Source organism: Sturnira hondurensis, unplaced genomic scaffold (genome assembly GCF_014824575.4).
Source record: "Sturnira hondurensis isolate 20B ecotype Veracruz unplaced genomic scaffold, ASM1482457v3 Scaffold0010803, whole genome shotgun sequence".
Classification (NCBI taxonomy): Eukaryota; Metazoa; Chordata; class Mammalia; order Chiroptera; family Phyllostomidae; genus Sturnira; species Sturnira hondurensis.
In genome coordinates this window covers 799,468-824,087 of record NW_028083434.1, presented here as the reverse complement: position 1 = coordinate 824,087, position 24,620 = coordinate 799,468, and the positions used below count along the sequence as shown (strand labels likewise).

Here is a 24,620-nt window from a genome sequence, read left to right as displayed (position 1 = left end):
ACCTGCAGTCAAGTCCCATGAGAATGGGGAGGGCCCTTCTAACTTCCTCCCTCCCACTGGAACAGGGCACCATTGATGGACTCTGAAATTATACCTTGGGCAAGAGAAGCAAAACAAGGCAAGAGGGATCACTGCAGGCCTCTCCCCACATTCTCAGGGCTCTAGAAGTGGCTAGTGGGGGGAAGGGGTAGCGTGTTCCCTTTAAAAGCCAGCTAAGTTGGCAAGAGTGGGAGGGTTTCATTGCTGGCATTGACTATGGGTCACAAATAGAAATGATGGTAAAGAGAAGCAAGGGCCAGAGATGCAGTCAGGCGTCTCAAAGATGGGGAGGAAGGGAGGCCTGAGGGAAAGGCAAAGTATACGTTGACATCAACTCCTGAGAGACCATAAAAGCAAGACTTATCCTCAGCCTTGGGATAGGGGAGAAGCATGCTCCAACTAGACTTGCCAAGGATGGGGTGAGGGGTGTGTGGCAAGGGAAAATAAGTGGCAGTGCCTCCCCGCCCCCGTTCACCAACCCCACATAAGGACTGCAAAGGAAAGATGTTATTTATTTGCATTATTTCCTCTCCTGACTATGCAAAGAGGAGCTGGTTACATACTTGACCCCTGACCCTTGCTTGGCTCTCACCTGGCATAAAATCATCTTGAAAGCAGAAATCCTGCCCTCCACCAGGGAATGCAGAGCCAGCTGCCAGCCTAGAGACCCTGGAGGTGGCAGCAGCAGAGGCAGCAGGAGCAGGAGTCCTGGCTAATCCAGCCGTCCCAAACCTTAGTGCCAGCTCCTGAGGCTCTGGGAAAATGTTGTGAGGCCACATTTCAAATCCTCTGAGGAGAGGGGTGTGCAAAACTAAATAAATGTAAAATTGGTCCACGGAGAGAACCTGGGACAGAATAGCTTGCAGGGGAGGGGTGTACCTGGAGTTAACCAGGCAAGGTTAGGAGGATCCGGGTGGCCAGGAGGAGGGAGCAGGGGTCAAAGCAGGCTTCAATCAGGACTGAAAATCAATCCCACAATTTCTTCCCAACAGAGATGACCCGGGGCCATTATGCTCAAGGCTTTGTTCAACTTAAACCAGAACTGGCCATAACCCTTCCAACCCTTCCTTTCCTAATCATTAAGGGCTAGTGCCACTGTCAGACCTGGCTTGTTGCAGTTCCTGCTGGGCCCTGACTACACAACACACACCACACTCCTTATCTCCTCATCCCTGCCAACTTTCCCTGCTTTAGTCCCACCACACCCCAAGACCAACTTTATCCCGAACAAGGTTTCCCCCAAACATACCATCTGGAAAATGCCAACCCTCACCTCAAACTCCTACTCATCTCTCAAGCCCCAACTCCAATGCCACTGCCTCTGGGAAGCTGTCCCTCATTCCCCCCGAAAGTTTGTCATTCTTTCCTCTAGACTCCCACAGGACCTGCATGTGTCATTCTATGTAGCACTCACCACCAGTGTCTGTGATGATTGGTTTGCGCTCAATGAGTTTAATGTTTGTTGACCACAGGGAATGAATGGGTACAAGAAAGGAAGCAAGAAAGCAGCCCCGGCTGGTGTAGATCAGTGGATTGAGCGCGGGCCTGTGAACCAGATGATCGAGGTTCGATTCCCAGTCAGGGCACATGCCTGGGTTGCAGGCTGGTTCCTTGCAGGCTAACTACCAGCAGGGGACGCACAAAAGGCAACCATACATTGATGTTTCTCTCCCTCTTTCCTTCCCCTCTAAAAATAAATAAATAAAATCTTTAAAAAAAAAGAAAAAAAAGAAAGCAAACAGATTTAGCTGGAAGTCTGACTAGGGTCAGCCACCAGTGGCCAGCTTTAGAAAGGCCCTGCCCCGGTCCCTGTGGTCCTCACCGCATCTGACGAAGCTGGGCAGGCTTCCCAAACATAACTTTAAGAGTTAAGCCACAGGTGCAGCTTTATACCCAAAATGTCTAAGTTCTACAAGTTGTAAAGTACTGACAAAGATGGTTTTTAAAGAAGGTGAGATCACATTTTGGAAATCAGCTGTAGAATGGCCTAGACTTTAGGGGGAAAGTGACAATCAAGGGTAAATTAGATCAAAAGTGCCAATGCTTAGAAGGTCATCTTAGCTACTAGGCATATTTGCTTATTTAACATGCCAAGAAAGGATCATAAAGTGGGAAAATCAGGTTTCAAGCCCACTCCCTGCTCCTTTCTCAGAAGGCATTTAGAAAGGACAGTGAAGGAAGGTAACTTGTACGTTGATTTTTTAAAGGCTCTAGTCCAGATCTTTGCATCAAAGTCTGAACCACTTATAACTAGTTGCCAATGAATACTTACACAAAATCAATACCACTACCCTGTGGTCCCCAAGCCATCCCATAGTAATTATGTAATGTCATACTTCATACGTAAAGGAAAACACCTTTCTCATACAAAGCCGGGAAGAATTCTGTCTTATTTTCCTTGGTCTTGACTTTTATATTCTAAAATTAAACTCCTTTTACGTGTATCTCTAACTTGTTCCTCAGTATAAAGAACATTAAACTATCAGGTGCTAACGGCTTTTAAAAAATAAAAAAAAAGGTCTATTCTCCTAACCCAAACCTCAGACAAGTACATACTTCCCCAGTTAACAACAGAAATAGAAAACAGATACATACAAAGATGTCCATTCCTTTTCCCTTCCAAATTGCCAATACTCCCCCACATAAACACACATACCCATGCACATACTTCTAAGATTTACGCAAGGAAACACCACATTTGTAATCCTAGGAAAAGCCCTATCATTCTGTGTTCTAGGTGATTGATCTGATATAAACAGTTGATGGATTGAAACAACAGCCAAACACCAGCAAGCATAGGGGAGCCATGCCTTCTCTAAAAATGGGAGAGACCCTGGCCAGGTGGCTTGGTTGGTTGGAGCATCGCCCTGTGCACCAAAAGGTTGCAGGTTTGATCCCGGTCAGGGTATGTGCAGGAAGCAGCCAATAGATGTTTCTCTCTCTCTTCTCTTCCCTTCCCTCTCTCTCTGCCTCTCTTTCTCCCTCCCTTCTTCTATCTCCATAATCAATGAGCATATCCTCAGGTGAGGACTAAGAAAATTGTTTTAATGGGAGAGGCGATGCAGCCATCACACACAGCTCTTTGGCCAACCTTTATGAAAGCCGAATATAAAATCTAAAGGCCACCCTTGCTGGTGTGGCTCAGTGGATTGAGTGCTGGTCTACAAACTGAAAGGTTACCAGTTTGATTCCCAGTCAGGGAACATGCCTGGGTTGCAGGCCAGGTCCCCAGATGGGGGCGTGTGAGAGGCAACCCATCGATGTATATCTTACACATTGAAGTTTCTTTCCCTCTCTTTCTCCCTCCCTTCCCATCTCTCTAAAAAGAAAATAAAACATAAAATATATTTAAAAATCTAAAGTCCATTTTGAATGTTTTTAGTACGGGGCATGGTCAGGAATGGCATAGCTTGGTCAACAATATATTTGGGTGTACAAGAAACCAAAAACACACACACACACACAGAGATCAGGCGGGCATCACCAACTCTCAATTTCATGTGAAAACTACATGTTTAGCAGTTTGCTCTCCCTTTGATACTTCATAAGGGTCTTACTGTAAATCTTCATTGGTCTCGTGAAGCAGGAAAGTACTAGTCACCAGAATACCCACTAACAGTACCTACTATAAAGCTGAATGATAGAAATGCCTTTCTCCCGGGCTTATATCAAGGGCCAAAAATATCTTATGCATATCTTTAAGCACCAAACGTGGATGCAGCAAATAGAAACTGCAATTGCCTCAGCTTCCTCTACTCCACCATCTGACAGTTCTTAACGAGTAGACAAACACCAGTTGGTAGCTGGTTGTCTGTTGGCCTCCTCACCTTCATCTGAACAGGGATGGCAAGGCAGAGCAGGCCACTCACACATCCCTGCCCCATCCTTCAGGAAAATTAAAATGACCCACAGTACCAGGGTCCCTCCCCAGGCCTTGCTGCAGCTAACCCCTCTGGTGAGTAGTCATTGCTCACTGGAAGCCAGCAATAGTCACCTTCCCAGACTCCTCACCTCTCCTCGTTGATGCCACACATGCGAATCCGGTCAGAACTGGTCCAGTTGTGTACGCTGCTGTAGAGCGGTGCTGTAGAGATCATGACAGCCGCTCACCACCAGAGAGGACCTGCTGTGGCCACTTCCCCTGAGGAAAAAGAATCCCCCCCCCAATCAAAACTCTGAACCACCTGTTTAACCACCTTTAACAAGGAAACACTTAAACAAAGGTAATTATAATACCAAAATGTTAAAGCAGTTTCTCTTATAAGCCAGCTTGCTATGGGAAATGAAGGTCCAAATGGGGATGAAGAAGCGTCAGCTTTCTAGGAATCCATAGGTTTCGCGATGGAGATGAAGATGCTGTTAATCACCTAGAGTAATTTTTAAATTATCCTAAAGACAGATATGCTTGAGTGTTCAAGGAAATTCAATCTATTTCAGACAAATGAGACGACAGTATATTTTTCTATACATACTTAGCCTAACCAACTACAATTAGAGGGTCGTTCCTGTACGTGAACAGTGCATTGAAAGACTACCGGGGATCTTTTTCTCGTCAACTCTAATCCAATGGGTACTGAAGTATTTGAGTGACGTAGCCAATTTAAGCTCTCCAGAGGAAGCACAAACTTCTTTTATAAGTCCTTCAAATGTATTCTATTCTGACTTCAAGTTGGGAGTTATATAGATATGATGCACATATCTAACCTGCTTTAAAGCTCCCTCCAAATCAGACACAATATTTCTTTTACTGACCACAAACAAGCAAACAAGGAAAAAACAATGTTCCATCAAAAACCACATATTTCTGTCCTTCTTTCTTCCTTCCTTCAGTCTGTCATCCCCATGATCTACCACCCCTTCACCAGCCAATGTCCAGCTCTCACTGTTGACAACCACTGCATAGCCAATTCACCTTCTAGAGAAAATAAGGCATCAAAAAAAAGGAAATTTACCCAGTGAGCTTGTCTTGAGAACCTTAAATTCTTGACTTAACTTATTAGCCAAAAAGCCTTATTCATCAAGACTCAACTGAATAGAGCACTACAGTGATTAGAATTTCATGCTCTTCTCTACTTTCTAAAAAAGTGAACCATAATAAAATATAGCCACATTAGGGATTTGTTTCATTTATCCTTTGAACAATTTTCAAAGACTGTCCATATTCAACACAGTACTACTATTCATTCAACAAATATTTATTGAGCTCCTACTATGTGCCAGCATTGTCCTGAGTACTGGAGATTCAACAATTGACAACGTCTGGCTCATGAGGCTCAGTGGATTGAGCGCCAGCCTGCAAACCAAAAGGTCATTGGTTTGATTCCCAGTCAGGGCACATGCCTGAGTTAATGGCCAGGTCTCCAGTTGCGGGTGTGCAAGAGGCAACCAATGGATGCTTCTCTTGCACATCAATGTTTTTCCCCCTCTCTTCCTCCCTCCCATTCCTTCTCCCTGAAAATAAGTGAATAAAATCTTTAAAAAACAATTAACAACAACACCAAAAAAAAACCCCAGCCCCCACAAAGCTTAATTCTAGTGGAATGAGATGCACAGGAAACACATTAAATGATTATAGGCTTATAGTATGTTAGAAGGTGGTATAACACAGGCAAAGGGGCCTGGCAATGGTCAGGGAGGGGAGGCAGGCTTATAATTTGACAGTGGGTAAGCAGGATAGGTCTTGCTGAGGAGACATTTCAACATCTTGAAGGAAGCAAAGGGATGAGCCATGTGGATATCTGGGGGAAGAGCATTCCATGGAAAAGGGAACAACCTATGCAGAGGTCCTAAGGCTTGAGGCTGCCTGCTAAGATCAAGGAAGAGCCGGGCTAGCATGGCACACTGGGACTGATCAAAGGGAAAGAGGCAATAAGGGGTGAACAGAGGCACATACTCCCATTCTCTTCTTGCTCCTCTTCATCCTACTCTCTATCTCTGCATCATAGGTTACTGCTGCCCTCATCCCTTTCCCTGTACTTGCCCCTGTCCTGGCTATCCTGACTCACTGGCTACTAGCTTCTCTACGGAACTTCTCTCCCTCCACCCACCCCAGAAACCTGGACTTTATCATGCTTGGTTTCTCCTCACCTCCTCCTCACCCTGGCCACCCTATCCCATCTCTTCCCCTTCCTTCCCTCTTTCTCTTCCTACCCCCACGCATCTCTCTCTCTCTCTCTCCCTTTCCCTTCCCTTCCCTCTCAATCCCTCTCCTATTTCCCTCTATTTCCCCTTATCACATCCCTCTTCCTCCTATTATTCTCCCAGCTTTCTCTTTCTCCCCCTCTCTCCTGCTTCTCTATTCCCTTTCTCCTTCAACTTTCTCCTCTTTCCCGCCTCTCTTGCCAGTGGTTCTTTCCCTCCTTTATCTCACTTTCCTCCCCCCCCCTCAGGCTCCACTATCTCCTCTCTCTCCTTCTCTATCCCTCCCTCCCAATCTCCTTCCTCTCACCTCAGCATTCAGTATCCATCTCCTGTCTTTCTTGTCCTCCTCTAGTAAGTCTGGCTCAAGCTGGCTCTCCACTACCTCCACCTCTCTCCCTCTGTGTGTATGTGTGTCTGTCAGGCTCACCCCTCCTTCTTTCTCAGTTCCTGAGCTTCCACAGTTTCAACTCACCTCTTCATATACTGATGACACCCAAATCTGTATGTGTAGCCCTGATCTCTCTCCTTAGACCCAGACCAGAATTTCCAGCTGCCAGCAACTTGCTGTTAATGGGATGTTCACCGAGCTCCTCAAATTCAGTGTGTCTCAAACTGAACTCATTATCTGTTCCCATAAATCCGCTCCCCACCCCACCCCCATGCCCAGCTTGTTTCCTATCTTAGTCAATAGCACCACTATCCCCTAGCCTGGAAATCTCAGCATGGCCGTTGTTGTCTCTAACACCTTCTCTCTCCCACTGCCCACATCCAATCAGGAGCCAACCTTAATAATGCCATCTCCATCCTCTCCTTCTACAACTCTTGCCACTAACCTGATTCAGGCCCTTATCATCTTTCACCCAGAATATTATAATAGCTTCTTAACTAGTCCCTCTGTCTCCAGTCTCTTGATTCTATAATCAATTCATTTTCTAAAGCACCAGTTCAATCCCATCATTCCGTCCCTCCTCAAAAGCTTTCAATGGCTTTCCTCTGTCTTCAAAATCAAGCCTGTGTTTCTCAGCACAGCATTCAGGGCCCTCCATGACCTAGCCTCAAACCTCTGCCTTCTCTCCCACATCCTGCCATTCCCCCGCTGCCCTTGCCATCCTGACCCTTCCCTGCACAGACCATCTAGTTTCAGGACTTTGCTGTGTCCTCACCCTGAAATGGTCTCTTCTGTGCCCCCACTTCCTCTCAGTCATCCTCAAGGCTTAGCTTAAATGTCATCACACCCCAGCCCTAGCCCCTAGTCAGTTAACTCCTCCCTCTCTGGTTCCAAAACGTTTCATTCCTACCTCTACCGCAGACCTGATTTTTATTCTCTTCCACAGTGTGGTTAGCTGGGAGCGCAGCATGTCTGTCTCCCTCATGAGGCAATCAGCTACGTAAGGTAAGAAATACCATCTTTTTTTGTCTCTAGTTCCTCTACAATGTCTTACATATAGTAAGTAATCAGTAAATGCATGTTATATGGAACTGGATCCTGCATGACAATCGAGGCAATGACCATAAGAAAGTGGAAGCAAAATCACCCCCCTAAAAAGTATCCACTATGCATACTTACTATAGGAAAAAAACCTGTTGTATTTCAATTTTAAAACATGATGAATTTCTACAGCCCACCCTTCTGGAGCTGCCTGATCCTAGACTGGTTCATTGTCTTTAACCTATTTTGCACCTCTGTAAATTGCAGGTAACTGTTGGATATGCAAACTTAGTTCTGTCCCATAGAGTTTGGATTGACTTCCCTTCCCACTGTGGAAAAACCAGTTTTGCCACTCAATTCCTTTGCTCCATATAAATTTGTGCTTTTGAACTTTTTCTTTCAACCGTCTATAACATCTGTCTGGTTCCCTTGTTGATTAATGAGTAAAATAAAATCTTTAACACGTGTTCATTTTTAAATGTGTGTGAGGCTCATGATTTTACCTTTCCTGAAAATTGTCTGTAATATTATTAAGATAGTTATGTCTTTCTAACATAATTTTAGAAAGATTTCAACAAGGGTTATGACAAATAGATTGACTGTCAGCTTCACGTTGGTTCACCAGGATCCCATTCCCTGAATATCCTGCTTAATCAAGTTTTGACTGTTTCTTAGAATATCTTGGAATATCACACATTTAGAAACAACAACTCAGCCTATTGGCTGAAGTACTAGGTACTTTTTTCACACTTTATCTCTATGAAGCATTAGAAGACTCTGGTCACAGAGTGGGGGGGCATTCTTGCCATAAAATGAGTTTCAACATGAAATAGCTACCTGAATGTTGGTAGGCAGCAGATAAAAGTCACTGACCGTGGCCTTTTTATTCTTAGGTTTATTTTTGTTCTGTTTAGAGGGGATTAGTAGTTTGTAGGGCCTGAAACAGAAATCAGAAGTGGGGAAACTGGGCATTTAGAAACAGAACAACATATAAAATATTACCTAGATAAAGGAGTTTTTAGACTCCCCCCAAAACCAAAATAACAACCACAAAAAGAAAACTAAGTAAAAACCAAAATAATTAACACCCAATACACATTGTACAACTACAAAGAAAGCAAAACTGGTACTGGGTAGCCCATTTTCACAAGATCACAAAGGTGGAGCATCTGCATAAATCTTGGCCTCCTACTCTTTAACTATGACTTTGTCAGAGCAGCACCCCTTCCTATGTGAAGCCCACTGCTGCTAATTAACAGTAGCCTTTGCAGGGAAGGGGCATAGATAGATAGAAAGCACAGACAGAAACGTACCAAGCTAAGTGGTCTATACAAGGTGAGATGGATCCTCCGGAGGTAGAGAGTAAACAAAAGGAACTTCTGAAGAGGCCCTGATGGCCCTGACCAGTGTGGCTTGGTTGGGCATCATCCCGCAAAGAGAAAAGTCACCAGTTTAATTCCCAGTCAGGGCACATGCCTGGGTTGCAGGTTTGCCTGGACTGCAAGTTCTACCCCCAGGTCCCTGGTTGAGATGTGTATGAGAGGCAACAGATCGGTGTTTCTCTCTCACATCAAGGTTTCTCTCCCTCCCTTTCTCCCTCCCTTCCCCTCTCTCTATAAACTAAATAAATGAATGAATAAACAAACAAACAAACACACAAATAAATAAATAAGAGACACTGATGGTGTCAATGCCCACATAAGAAGGGAGGAGTTAAGATGGCCAACAGACACCAATGTTTCCCAGGCCAGGATCACTGAGGAACTTGCTCAAAACAAAAGAGTTGTAGGTCCCAGTCCTGGAGTTTCTGATCCAGCAGGCCTAGGGTTTTGTTTTGCTATTATCATGTCCAACCAAATCACTAACCACTCAACTGTATACTACTTCTCAGGAGAGGCGAGCAAAAAAGGAAAAACCTTACAGACACGCTACATTTGATAGGTTCCGCTGGTGTACACACTTCTCTATCAGTTGCTTGTGCTCGTAGCACCTGCACTCATGTGTGGTGTGCATTCTCAGTCTCTTACTCTCACTCTCTCTCTCTGATGGAAACCATCACATCAAAGGCAAAAGGCGAAGTTCCTAAAAGGAACTTGGAAGAAACCTGGTAACCTCATGTGACCCAGGAAGCCCAGGCACAAGGATATGAAATACCTCAAAGGATTTTCCCAGATGTCACAACCATGTAATTGCTAAGAAATGAACAGCTGCATGACCCCAGAATCAAATGCTGGTAACTGCCAAGAAAGCAGTGGGACCACTATGAGCCCCACTTTATGGGGGGAACCTCGAAAGACACATCCAACTCATGGTGAAAACAAAGGAGAGCATTTGCTTCAACAACCCAAAGTATTAAGTATGGCTGGGGGAAAATAAATAAATAAATAAATAAAACTTTTTCATTTGGGAGACACATATACACGTAAGTAGAAGGACTGACTGAGATCCAAGAGAACGAATCCAACAGGCAGGCACCAGAGAGTAGGTAGCCAGACATAACCACCACACTACAAAATAGGGGAAACCAAAAATAAAATGGACTAATAGGAGAACAATAACTTTAAAATGGTGAAAATAGCAGCTAAGCTGAGGGAGAGCAACTGGAACAGAAGCTATAACGAAGCAAAAATATTTCTGCAAAACAAATCCAAAAGAAAAAACACTAGAAGACAAGGACAGGTGTGAAAGGCATAAAAGAGAAGCCCATAGGATATGACAACCAAAAGGGAAAAAATGAAATAGGGGAACCTGAAATATTTCACCATCATGGGCCAAACTGAAACACTGTGGGGAAGCACTGAAGACAGACATTTTAGAAGTTTAGAGAGAGTATGTTATCAAAATGGGGAGAACATCAAATTATAGCCCAAGTCAGGGTTAAAGGGAGTTGGTAATAGTGGATGGGCAGCACTAAAATCTCAAAGAAGGTTTTACAAATTGGGTAATTTTTTTGGCTTTATTTTGAAATGAAGATATTCAAATAAGCAGATTTCACAACAACTACAAGCAAAGCATGGTCGCCATGCATATGAGGAAGAGAAGGACACAAAAGGAGGTAACAGAGCATCTATATTCAACAAATGTTTTTTACCAAAGTAGACACTGTTTAAAAAGTTAACCTTGAAAATGACCAGACAGGGTGTATGTCCAGCAAACAAGTTCCCCAGAATCATGAATAGCATAGCATGAAACCTGCCCAATTATTCATTGTTGGATTCTACCATCAAGACAGTAAATTAGAAACTCAAGATTAAGAAGGTCTCAGTTAAACTAAATCTGGAAGTACTCCCCCAGGCTTCTTTGGTTTACACTGCCTGGTGACCTGGAAGCAATTATGACTTTAAAAAATGAGCCGGAAAAATATTCATCTTGAAGCCTGGCCCTGAATCTGTCCTCAAGAGGATAGGCGTGGCCAGTAGACAGTTTAAGAATGAGGGTTGGGTCAGTGATGACTAATGAGCAAAAAAAAACCAAAAAAAAAAAAAACACTTTGGGACCTATTGCTCCAATAGAAATCCAGAGCTCTGTGTGAAGTGCCCATAAGACCGAGGCATTCACGCTCAAATGTCACAGAAGCAAAGGCAAGTCCACTCCATTACTCTACTTTGGGAAAAGCAGCATCTAAGACACCTCCAAGGAGATCCAAGAGACTACTGACATTGAGAACCTGGGGCTAAAGGGAAAAGGCCATGACTTCCACCCTCTCACCAACATGCCTTTGGAGAGAGGTCAAAACATCTCAAAATCAGTTTTCAATGGCTACACATACCCAACAAGAATAACTTTACCTGGCTTTAGATATGAAACCCCTACCACAGACCTTACCCTTCTCACTCTGCCTTCTTCCATGTGTATTCAACAGGAGACTAACATTCCTGTTTTCTCTATTTCATTACATATGCCAAACCTCACCTCCTAATGAGGAATTTCTCCGATGTAAATTGTTCTAATTTACTAAGTTCCCATAAAAGGTTATTCTGATATACCCCTCAGCATTTCCCCTAGTATCTATATCCCCACATCTTTTCCTGCCATACTTCACTTTCCTACCCAGTCACTTTACTTTGCTTCCCTTCATACAAAACAGGTTCCTCTACCACCACACACCACCCCTCACAAACATATGCACACTAAATTAAGTGTAAATAATTTGCTGGGCAATTTAAAAGAGGAAGAGGCCCTTTGTACAGTTCATCCCAACCTTCTGCCTGACAGTCTGTTCTAGTACTTTCTAGTTTCCCTGTCTTTTGTTTGTTTGTTTATTTGTTTTTGCTATCCAAATATTTCCACCAGTTCTACCCCAAAGGATCTGTCTTATAAGGGACACTGCATCCTGTTCTCAAATACATTAATTCTTGTAATTTTCCAAGAAAGCTAAGTAGTTGCCTGCACACAGCTCCAGCATGGACATCTTCATAGACTGCTTAGATACCTCCGTGTTTCAAAATCTTGCCTATAAACATTTATGAGAATGCCTGGCTGGTGTAGCTCAGTGGATTGAGCACAGGCCTGAGAACCACTCGATCGCAGTTCGATTCCCAGTCGGGGCACACGCCTGGGTTGCAGACCAGTTCCCAGCAGGGGACTCATGAGAAGCAACCATACATTGATATTTCTCTCCTTCTCTTCCCTTCTAAAGATAAATAAATAAAATCTTAGAAAAAAAACAAAAAAACATTTATGAGAATGAATACAAATGAATGTATACTATCTGTTCAACACACAGAGCTTACTCAAATGAACATGGTTACCTCCAAAGTAGTCACCTTGGGAGGCTAGACATTCATCTCAATGGAATGGTCAGGGCTTCCAATCTCCCTGGAGCTCCTCTTCAGTGAGAATTAGCATCGAAACCCTTTTCAACCCAAAGCACACCTTTTTCAATCTCCTCACTAGTGTGGAATCCCCAGCCATTCAATTTGATATTGCAAACTGCCAAAATCCATTTGGAACTATCTAATCACAGAGCAGCAACATCCTTGAAGCGTGATATACTCTAGTACCCATGGTCTAAACTGTGGGGGGCAAATTTGGAGAGCATCTTCAGCCACCCCTTCTCAACTATCTCAGACACCTCACTATGTCCATTTACTAAGCCATCTGCAAAATGGGAATAAACTAGTCCCTGCTTAAAACTGAGCATAATACAAAAGCACTTGAAAGGACCAAAGGTAATCAATTCCAACAATGAAATAGGCAAAAGCAAAAGTTTTAATTTCTCATTTGTATTTTCATGCCACCAGATTGGTTTAGCTCTTCTACCCACTGCCATGACACTTTTTTCCTGTTATTCAAGGAGTACTCACTTTCATTTCCTACTGCAAGGAAATTATTTTACTCCATTTAAGGAAAACACTTCATTAAATCTTTATACTATACCTAGGATCTAACTACAAAATTTTGTACAACTTCTAGATGTCACAGATAGGAAGAAAACCTAAGGACTCACCACAAAATTAATCGGTCCTCTTCAAAATACAAAGCCACCTAAAAAAGTCATCCTAGGTAACTAGTCATCTCTTCAGTACTTCTCATTTCTCCTAGATAGAAAATAAGAGTTGGATTTCCTCAGTCTGGGTCTTCAGCAGGACCATGTGAATATTTGTGTGTGTTTCACACCCCAAAGTTGCGTCAATGTAATTTGAAACTGGAACCCCTCTGGTGATACTTCTACACCCTCCCTGCCATGAACTGTGACAGTGGCCAACTATCTCCATTTCAACATACTGTATTCATGATACAGAATTTTTTTATTTATTTATCTTTAGAAGGGAAGGGAGGGAGACAGGGAAAGAAATACCAATGTATGGTTGCTTCTCATGCGTCCCCTGCTGGGAACTGGCTGGCTCCTGCTTGGAACTGGTCTCTGCTAGGAACTGGCCTGCAACCCAGGCATGTGCCCTGACTGGGAATCGAACTATGATCTTTTGGATCGTAGGCCCATGCTCAATCTGCTGAGCTACACCAGCCAGGGTCATGATACAGAATTTTTTATCTGAAGCAGATTCCTCCTCACCAAACTTTGGCCTATTTTTTAAGTCTCCTGGACCTCTCACACAAGTATTTGGAGAGGCCATGATCAGGCTATTTTTCATATTCTCTCACCCCAAACAATGGGCTCAACTTATTTTATATATGTTACTCACTCAAAGGTATACACACACACACACACACACACACACACACACATCATTAGCTCACAGAATTTCAAACCGTCAATATTGGGTCAACCTGCTATCAGTCTACAGGTTCCTTAAGGCAAAAAAGAATATTTTATACTTCTAATTGTCCTCCCAATAGTGTCTAGCATGATACAAGGCACACAATGGGTACTCAGTAAATACTTGCTAAACTACTAGAAAAAAACTGAAATCCTCTCCACATCATAACAGCAACCAAGAATCCTGTATAGATCCTGGCCAGGTAGCTCAATTGATTAGAGCATCATCCTGATGTGCTAAGGTTGTGGGTTTGATCCCTGGTCAGGGCACATGCAAGAATCTACCAATTAATGCATAAATAAGTGTTAACAACAAGTTGATGTTTCTCCTTTTCTCTCTGAAAATCAAGCAATAATTTTTTAAGTTCTATATAAAAATCATTGGGTCTATGAATTTTTTTCCTTCCCTTGCTCTCTCATAAACTTTCTCTTCTTTCTTTTCCTTACTTCCACAATAAAGACAAGCACATAAATAAAATAAAATTGGGTGGAGCAAAACAATAAAATCAACTTCCAATTATCTGAGTGTTGTTTAGCCAGAGCTAATTCTTAAACCCAGCCGACTTACAGATGGACTGCCTTCTGCCACTTACAGTAGATGTGTGCTCAGGGAAAGACTCATTTTAATATTTGCCTAAGCAGAATATAAATAGGAAGGTAAATCTGCTGGGGAGGGGGGCAGGTAGAGAATAATGCATTTTTAAAATCAAACAGAAATTATTATAATTGAGCCTTGAGCAACACAGGTTTTAACGGCTCAGGTCCACTTATATGTGATTTTTTTTTCAATATACTGTTGGCTTTCCATATCCCCAGGTTTCATATCCATTGACTCAACTAACTGGGGATGAAAACCACTATTTTACATTTGATTTTGGGAAACCGCAGGTGCACAAGGCAGACTGTATGCATTGTTCTACACAGTTTTATATAAGAGACTTGAGCATCTGCAGATTTTGGTATCTGCGGGGGGTCCTGGAATCAATCCCCTACAGATGCCAAGGGACAACTACAGTTAAGTTTTTGGAGAGTCAAAAGTTATATGCACCTGGCTGGTGTAGCTCAGTGGATTGAGCGCGGGCCTGTGAACCACACGATCGCAGTTCGATTCCCAGTCAGGGCACATGCCTGGGTTGCAGCCCAGTTCCCAGCAGGGGACTCACGAGAGGCAACCATACATTGATATTTCTCTCCTTCTCTCCTTCCCCTCCCCTCTAAAGATAAATAAATAAAATCTTTTAAAAAAAGAATTTATTAAAAAAAAGTTATATGCAAATTTTTGTGAACTGTACAGGGTCAGTGCCCCTAACCCAGTCCTTGTCAACTGTATAATTTGTTTAACTGATCTGTTTCTTTTTTTATCATTTTTAGTGTTATTCTATTACAGTTGTCCCAATTCTTTCCCTCTTTGCCCTCCTCCACCCATCCCACCCCGGTTCCTGCAGTCATTCCCACAGTTGTCCATGTCCGTGGGTCATTCATACATATTAACTGATCAGTTTTAAACTGACCTGCTATCATTCTCTCCATTTACTGGTGTAACTGATTACTGGCATCAAAGTTCACTGTGGCTGCAAAGAGGAACTCTGTTTTACCGCCCACCTTGTTTCTCTGCTCAGAAGTTTGGTTTGGTGATACCTGAGCTATCTGAGATGTTATTCTCTCCCATCCAGTCTCTGATGAACATCCTTGTCATAGAGCCATACCAGGCCCAGGCTCTATATAACAGCTTTTGTAGAACTTCCAGATGTCAGAGACAGCTGGAAAGCCCAACCAGTCATAATTAAACACACTAGCCCTTTTCAGAAAGGAATGTTTTTTTGAAATGTCACCCCAGTAAACTAAGCTTGGGTCATTTTTTAAGCATGGCCCAAAATGTCCCCTGAAGTTTCAAGTGGATATACACTCTTTAGTTACTGCCCTGAAATACCGAACAGTTACAGCACAGCTGTTAGAGAAGCTGCTACTTCCACCTCAAAGGTGGATGCAATAATGCAGTGATGGGCCAAGCTCTTTCTTCCTACCACATTGTAAATGCTAAATATGTACCAATACAGCAGGAATGTGGAGAAAGAGCACAGAGAAGCAAGATACAAGAGGAGTACTCAGGAGCTATTGACAGTTTTCATTCTGCCACCAAGTTTACCATAGTGTAATATAAAAGGTACTGTCATAGGACACAATTGAGTAAGAAAAACTAGATAATAACATAATGATAGCATTTACTGGGAACCTGCTATGGACCTGGTATTCTACACATATCATCTCACAGAATCCTTATAGCCTTACAAAATTGGGATTATCAATTCCACTTTATAGATGAACAAACTGAGACTCAAGAAAGTTGTAACTCGCTTCCTGCCATCCAGCTAGGTAGTAAAAGAGCAAGGACTCTAACCTGAGGCTGTATGTCTCCAAATCCCTAGGTAATTCTGATGCACGCTAAAGTTTAAGAACTAGTGTAAGATACTATCCTGCATATGGTACGAACAAGTTAAACCATGTAAAGCCTCATCACCATAAGATACCTAAGCACGTCATGGGTCCAGGTATAGAGTGAATTGACTCCTCCCAGGAATCAGGGTCACATACAGTACACTTTTCTAAAGAACTTGGAAAAATAAAATTCAGCTTGTTCTCCTATTCCTGGACACCAGCATTATAACAAACTCAACCGTACCCTTAAATGGCACTAACACTAAGATTTCTAGGCATACCTTAGCAATGAGGTAACCAAATTTTGTTTCTTAGCAGAGTTGATAAAGAAGCCCGAAACACAAAGCTTTGCCTGCTCCATCAGTACTCTCAATTCTTCACGGGCACTTAGCTTAATTAAGGTCTTCTTAAAATCCAAATGAAGATGTATCCTGACTCATATACTCTTAGAAATAAATCTGAAAATTACCACATTTTTCAAATAATAAATCACCTCTTTTCAAATGCATTACCATTCATTAACCAGGGGGGAAATGAACTTGACATGCAGCCTACAGCCACTTTTTAAACAATTATCCATTTTTAAATGTTTTATGGAGAAATGGTAGCGTCTTCTTTAAAAAAAAAAAAAAACAGGGAACCAGAACAGCACATTTGAATTATGGGAATAGAAACAGTTAATCTTACTCTTGATCAGAATTAAACTTCAATTCACATAAGAAAGTTTTCATCATAAAAGACTGCTTTTAAGTTATGAACAGTGGGAAAGGGTAGATTTAGAAAGAGAACAGTTTCTACACTATTTTAAGGATGACCATTCAAAAACTGGCATTAATAATGCCTAGTATGCATGTGAGACAATGTGAAAACACTGTACTGGCATCCTACTGGCTAAAAGGTGGATTACTTCTTATTACCTCCCTCTTTGGCAGTCCTGAAGCCAAACTCTCTGGCAAGCATAAACTCACACCTAACTAGAACCCCAACAGAGTGACATTTCCTTTCTTTTTAAAAACTCAAAGGTCTAGAGTCTTTCTTACCCCTTATGTCATCATCAGTAGCTTCTCCCTTCTATTTTATCCTATCGGCAATGCCCACTTTCCCCAGCTTTTTCTGTTCCACTGTAGGGTTCAGTTTTCCACCCAATTCAACCATGACTTCCTCTTCTCTCAATCCTAGATGCTGTCGGATGCTAGAAAACAACTCCCGACCCCCCTATTGCCCTTCTATTCCATCTCAAACTTAACTCAGCCTGGAATCAATGAATCACTCTGGATATACAACTCCTGATTAGCACCTTTCCTCCATGCTCCCACCCGACCCTCCAATTGGAGCCCAAGGCCCTCAGGCCACTGTTCTTTGTCCCATTTCGCGTTAGAATTTCCAGGATTCATCTCCCTCTATCTAGAATTCCTCCCACTTTCAGACTGGAAAAACTGGTGTAGTCCCACTTTCTCCTTCTTTCAAGATCATCCTATTTAGGACTACGAATCTCCCATTCAGAACCCTTACTTAGTCTAGATTTTCTAATTAATGCTTAGACTTATAAGCCCTGGATCTCAGATAACCTCTGCTTCCTGGGCCTTCCCAGGGCAGTGACTACCAAAGGCAAATTTTTACCTTTTCTGACCCCAGCTCCAGATAACACCTGAATACATGTCTTCCTCTTTCTCTCACAGTCTACATTTTTCATCTGTATACGTACTATCTTAGATTCTCTATTTCCTTATGGGTAAATATTCTTATATTTCTTCAAAACATGCCAGTTTCTGCCCAACCCTAGTTTTACCCAAGATCACTTTTCTCTCTCACCGCAACCTTAGTGATTCTAGCATGGAAGTGTGAAGAGCCTTAAAGATTCTTCAAACTTTACTTTGGAAAACATTTTCCTGGAGATTTCAAGGTTCCACTTTCTCCTTAGTTGGTCCTAACATGAGACCAGTGGTGACCATGTTTCTTCCCCCTTCACTGCCCATCTAACCTAACCCTCTTCCTGACATTTCTTTTTACCTCCCTTCTTTCTAGTATTCAAGTCGTTTTCTCCAATAATTAAGTTCCCCTAAAAGAAGTGCCTCTCTAAAACCCACTATCCAGACTTGTCATATGAGATCTTCTGTCACCTGTACAAAAAAAAAAAACAACCTTTTTTTCCTATGTAGTGAACTACAGCATGATTAAAGCAAAGAGATTCTTAGAGGAACTCCCTTTGCTTCCCAAGACAGTCTATGACACTGAGAAAGAAAAGGATCCTCCCTCCCTTCTCTTGGTAAATCAAAACTGTCAGGTCTAGAAGTGCCCTTGGTACAGCCACCATTTCTTCAGGAACTCCCCTGCACTCTGCCCAATCCAGGCTCCAATAGCAGCACCTGCCAAAAACTTAGCTTTCTTGTGCCCTATCTCAACAACTTGACATCTTTTCTTTGTTGGCCTATTCTAAAGAACTAGTCCTCCTTAACCCAGACATCAGTCCCCTCCCCTCCCTCCATCAATGACTTCTCAGAGCCAAAATGGAAAGAAAATGTAGCTAGCTTTGGCTGAAGCTGGTAACAGAGTCGGCCCTCTTAAAAGTCAATTTGAGTAAGACTCTGTGCCTCAAGCCTGTACCTCTCACCTCTCCTACCCGCCCACATCTGCCCCAAGGGCAGCTTGCCTCAGCTGCCCTATCAAAAGATGAGTCTGCCTATCAATATCCACCTGGCTCAGTCCCTCCTAAACTCAATCAACCTTCAGATTCTCAGAATCTGAGTCACCGAGCCCCCTAGTCCTCCTACCTCCCCTAACTTTTCCTACTAGCTTTGCTTCTCCATCAAAATTTTACAGGTTCCCCACCCCAATTCTTTACTCCTGTTTGAGCCTCTGGGTGATTCCTGAGATTGCGTTACCCCATTCAATCCCCAGTGGAATCCTCCAAATTTCCTTGCTACACACTGTCCTCTTTGGTACCACATGATGACATCACGACCCAATCTGAGTACTCTGGTACTGAACTAAAATCTGCTCCATTGTACTGTCTACCATCCATCCCCCAAATAAACCCCCCTCTATCCCAACACTCAAGGATGGGACGGGCAAACAGAGAACTAGATGGCCTATAAAGTCCCTTCAACCTTGAAATTTTATTATCAACCTAATCCATTCTCAACCCTAAATGCATCCCCCGTTGGTTTTCCCAAAAAAACGTTTCAATGGCATGACTTTGAGAAAGTCTAAGCTGAATGAACCATGGGGCTACCAGAGTAAGGCTAACCTACAAATGCATCCCCAGAAGTGTCGCCAAAGATGTTTCCAATAGCATTCCACTTCTGTGCCACAGGGACGACCTCCAAACTGCCTTGAGAGCATTCAGCTGTCGCACAAGTTACCCGAACCCCTCCCACACTCGCCTAAAGAGGTCCTAAACCCTGAGCTAGATGCGTCCTAGCCAAAAGACGCCTTTCCTTACTGTCTACTCTGGTAGACACCAAGAATTAGTAAGTATCACCACATCGATAGCTTCTACAGCCAACGTGTAAAATTTGAAAACAATAAAACAAAAACCACAGTGCTTTCGCTGGGGGAGGAGGTGGTGCGGGTGGAATACAAGGGCACCCCCACTGGCCTGTGTGGTTGGCCTCCAGGGTTTGCAGTGTGCCTGCCTCCCGCCTTTCCCCTCAACCACATCTTTCCCTACAACAATCTCCCGCACCTCCATAACGCGAAATCCCCAGCCGAGGTGCGGCCAGCTCCTCCCAGCCTTGCCCCGGACGTCCCTCTGGCCCAGCCTTCCTCTCGGCGGGACCCTAGCGAGGAAGGCCCCCTCCACCGTCCAGTTCACCTCCGGATCCCATCCTGGGCTAATGGGTGCCCCTGCAGGGCTCCGTCCCGAAGAAGAACCTCGAGGAGCCAAGCCCACGAGGCCCGTCGCGGGACCCACCCACCCCCTTCCTTCTCCTAGTACCTCGTCCTCCATGCACCGGCCCCCGGGGCTCTTCGTCGTCTGGGTCCCGGCTCGTACCGCCCCCCGTCGGGGCTCCACCCCCCCCGCCGGCTCCCGCCCCCAGGACTGCCCCCTCCCCACTGGGCGCAGCCTGCGCCCTCTGCCCCGGCACGGGACTCCCTTTGGCCTCCGTTCCCCGCCCAGAAGCAGCGGCGGCGGCGGCGGCGGCGGCAACGGCTGCGGCGGCCCCAGCAGGAGGAGCAGCGCGGCGGCGGCGGCGGCGGCGGCAGTAGCACCGCCCCGGCCCCGCCCCGCCGCCCGCCGGAGCCCCACGCCCCGCCCGCCCAGCCGCCGGACTGCTCCCCCCGAAGCCCACCACTAAGCCCCCCCACGCCCCAGCCGCGATCCGCTCGAATCCAGCTCCGCTGGGCCTGCTGTCCATTCCTCACGCCCTTAAAGACTGGGGTGGGGTAGCCCTGGGGTTCGCGGCCGTCCCTCGCCCTCCTTCTCCAAGGGCTGAGGGGATTGCCCCTGATCCCGAAACCCGGCCCCGTAACCGGAGCCTCCCTCCTTCCAGCCCTCGGCTCTGCTCTCAAACCCCTTGCCTCCAGGCCTGGCGCGAAGCGGGTGGAGAGCTTGCACGCCGGATTTCCCCCCTGGCTTGCCGAGGCTAGAGGGAATTGCCCCCATCTCATCCCCCTTCAATTTAAACCCCCTCCCCGCCGCGCCTGGCCCGGCGGCCCCCGCCTGTAGAGCGAGGGCAGCGGAGCCAGGGTGCTCCGAAGTCATCCCCCGCCTTTTTTCCAGGGACTCGGATAATTGCCCCTGCCCCCATCACAGCACTCCCACTCCTGAACCCAAGGCCCCGCCACCACCTAGGTGTACCCCTTACCCTACGGTTCCTGCACCCCAACACCGGGGAGAACGCAGCCTTGAAGAGCACTCGTCGCACCTCCCCTCTGAGGTTGGAGGGTATTTTCTCCAGGTCTCTTCAAGACTTCATCACGGACAGTAAACCCCCCTCCCCAAAAAAACAAGACCTTTATCGACCTGCCCTGCTTGCCATCCTCCCTTCTGATCGTCGGATCCCTGGATCGGGTGGGGGGGGGGGTTGGGTCCAGGTAGTTAACAAAACCGTAGCCTCCACCTCCTTTTCCAAGGAGTGGGGTAATTCCAATGGTTTCCCCCCTAGGATCAACCAGACCCCCGTTTCCATGGAGACCCCCGCCCAGCCGGGAAGAAGACTCTTCCGAATCCAAGCGAACTAGTCTCACCTGGCTGAGGGAAAGGGGTGAGGTGGGGGTAGGGCAGGGCAGGAACGGGGTACGAAGGTGGGAAGTGGAGAGGAGCAGTCCCGAAGGGAGGGGCGAGAACCGAGCAAGCCCAGCGAGCGCTACGTCCGGGGACACGAAGAGGACGGCGCCCCCGGGGGGTAGCTGAGCGGCTGTGGGGCGAAGAAGGGACAGGGTTGAGGAAAGGCTTAAGATGGAAAGAAGCGAGGGGGGAGATACGAGAAAGCCGGGGAGCCAAAAGGGGTGGAGGGGTTGAGGGAGAGGAAAAAAAGACGCACCTGTTCTCGGGTCGGCTCCGCGGAGAAGCTAAGGCCGCCACCCGGGCTCTCTCTTACCCACTCAGTACCGCCACCCGCCTCACACTGCCCGGATCCGATGCCCCCCTCCGCCTCTTATCGCCACCGACCTCCTTCTCGTCTCTCTCCGCGGCGGCGGCGGTCGGACTCTAGGAACTGAGAGGAAGAAGGGAGGGCTCAGCAAAGCGGAGGAGAGACAGAGCCACACACTGGCAGCAACCGCGGCGAGCGAAAGAGTGAGGGGGAGAGCGGTGTGTGTGTGTCTGTGTGTGCGAGCGAAGCCTGGTGGAGTGGGTGCCGGTCGCAGGGCTCCACGGGAAGTGGAGTCCGGCGGAATTCGCGGACGTTGCCAGACCCGGCTTCACGGGACTACAACTCCCAGAATGCCGCCTGTCCGGGGGGGAGTAATGGGGAGGAGGAGAAGGGAGGGAGGGAGGGAGGGAGGGAGGGAGGGACGAAAGCAGGGAGCAAGCGGCGGCGAAGGGGGCAGAGCCAAGCAGCCCCGGTGACACTGGGAGGGGAGGGGAGGAGGAGGGGATCACTGCGAGGACCGAGCGGATTCCGGAGAGGGAGGCAGCGGTGGCTGCAGCAAGCCGGGCAAAAAGCTAGACTCCCAGGAAAGGTGGAGCAGCTCAATCTGAGGGGCTGCAAGAGCCCCACGCCCACCCCACTCGACGCCCCTCGAAGGGGGAGGTTGAGGAAAGGAAAAGATCAATGCACCAAGGCCTGAGGGTTCTCTCTCTTCCAGCGCTCTCCACCTTATGCCCGACTTGACTTTCTCAGGCCATGGGTGCCCCATGCAGTGTGCAAATCTTCCCTCTGGGCATCACAGAGCAGAAGCATTGAGTCCTCTTCTCCCAAGGTCCCGAGGGAAGCTCCCCTTGCTGGCAGGGTGTGACTCCCCCTTTTTCCCGCCACCGCCCCCCCCCGGTCGTCGCCACCCCCATCTCCCTCCCAGGAATCTCTCCTATGAAGCCTGGGCTCGAGTATCCCTCCCCGCCAAGAAACGGAGTCCCTCTGGGAGCAACTAACCAGCCACCTCCCTTATGAGGGTCCCTACCCACCAGTACCCCCTTATCATTATCCCCCTCACCGAGGTAGTAGTGGGGGCGACCCGAGTTGGACTGGTGGCTACTTTCCCTCGGAGACTAGCCGTCCTTGGCACACCGACCCTGTGTAGAGAGAGAAGCACATTAATACTCTCCTTTCCCCCACCCAAGTTCGGATCCCGTGGAAATAGCTCACAAGGAAGGAGTTGGTAGTGGAAGTGAGCTTGGGGGGTGAATCCAAATCCTCAAACCTCATCCCAGGCATGGAATCCAGGGGTTCGCCCCTTTCCTTAAAAAGCTATAAAATCACTTGGTGGGGGGGGGTGTAGTGGGGAATAGATTATCTAAACGTTAATGTCCACTCGACTCGAAGCGACGCTACGTGTAGGAATTAGACACGAATTAGGCTGCTGTGGTGAGAGGGAAAGTATACCCCCCCCCCACTGTCGTACGCCCCCAAACACACACCCCTAAGAGAGTCAAATGGCCCAGGGAGGAGAAGAGGCAGTGGGGAGAGCTGGAGAGTCAAAGGGTTGTGGCGGGGGAAGGGGGGAGGGTCCGCGGCCCCCTGAAAGCAGAATCCAGATGCTAAGAAATGGGTGGGGGTTCAGCACAATTGCAGAGTGTGTCTTTCCTCGATTTTCCCCGAATCGCCGCTGAACACCGTCTAACACTCATAGTTGCTTACCAGTCAGTCCCCTAGCCCCATTTGTGCGCATGAGGCGGCCGAAGCCCGGGGAGCCCGGGCACAAACTCCGAGGAAGCTGGCCTTCTCCGCCGCTGCGCTGCCGCGGGCCTCCCTCCCTCCGCTGGCGGCCCCGCGGATCTACCTTCGCCCCCGGCCGAGGCCAGACCCCTCTCGCAACTCCACGCCCCTACTCCACCCCCGGTTCCCCCTCCTCTCGCCCTCTCCCCGCGGGTCCGGCCCAGCCCCTAGCGGCGCCCCGCCCTACCGCTCGGTCCCGAGCCCAGCAAGTGCCCCGAACTCGCCCCCCGCCCCCACGCCCAGGCTGGTCCGGCAGGGCCTGGTTTCCCCCTCCCGCGGCGCCCCGCCCCCGAATCCACGTCCTACTTCGCCACCCAACTCGGCCCGGTCCGGGTTCGGCCCGCACCCAGGCCACCGGAGTCCCGGGTTCGGTCCGGTGTACGGCCACCCACCCCGCCCTTGCCTGGGTGCTGGCCTGGCCCAATGCCTGCGACCGCCGATCCGGCCCAGGCGGGCGGTCTGGGTCTAGGTCCCGGTGCCGGCCTCGGTCCTGGCGGCGTTGCCGCGTCTCGCCACGAGGGCTCGGTCCACGCAAGATCCGAACCCGCGCAGGGTGGGGGCCGTGGAAAGCAAGTTTCTTTATCTTCCCTCGGCCCCTGCCGCAGGGCCGCACCGTCCCCCCTCACTCCCCACCGCGCCCCCTTCACCTGGGCAGAGCCCCCGACCGCTGTCGCAACTTTGCTCTTCTCCACGCCGCCGGGGAAGCGGGCGAAGCGGGAGGAGGAGAGAGGTGGCGGGGGGTGCTGGGATCAGGCCGCTGAGCTCCGGGAGGACACGTGGGGGAGGAGGGGAAGGAGGAGGAGGAGGAGGAAGGGGGGGCGGGCCTGCAGTTCTCGGGGCTCCCCCTGCCAGCCCCGGGGAAGCCGGAACCTCTCCGGGCAGCCGCAGACCCCGCAGTGGCCACGGGGGAAGAACAGAGCCACCTTCCCCTGCCAGCCCCCAGCTCCAGGAAGGGGGCGGGGGCGAGCAACGCCGCTCCGGGTCGGAGAGCGAGCGTTTTCGCTCGTGCTTTCTGTGTGCTTCTCTCTCACCGTTT

General features: G+C 47.3%; 1 protein-coding gene across 8 annotated transcripts in view; it reads right to left on the bottom strand.

Annotated features, from left to right (window-relative positions):
- BCORL1 (BCL6 corepressor like 1) overlaps positions 1–24,348 on the bottom strand; it is a 65,564-nt gene extending 41,216 nt beyond the window's left edge. For 2 of the 8 annotated variants that reach the window (XM_037059306.1, XM_037059313.1), the window contains exons 1-4: positions 23,507–23,663; positions 22,863–22,941; positions 21,752–21,925; positions 4,051–4,180 (exon numbers count right to left, since the gene is read on the bottom strand). In XM_037059306.1, the coding sequence (XP_036915201.1) occupies positions 4,051–4,136 (86 nt within the window). In that variant the 5' untranslated portion in view covers positions 4,137–4,180; positions 21,752–21,925; positions 22,863–22,941; positions 23,507–23,663. Of the gene's footprint in view, positions 1–4,050; positions 4,181–21,751; positions 22,143–22,862; positions 22,942–23,506; positions 23,664–24,231 lie in introns of those variants that run through there. The other 6 variants (XM_037059307.1, XM_037059309.1, XM_037059314.1 and 3 more) reach the window with 6 other exon arrangements.
- Positions 24,349–24,620: the final 272 nt, after the last annotated feature.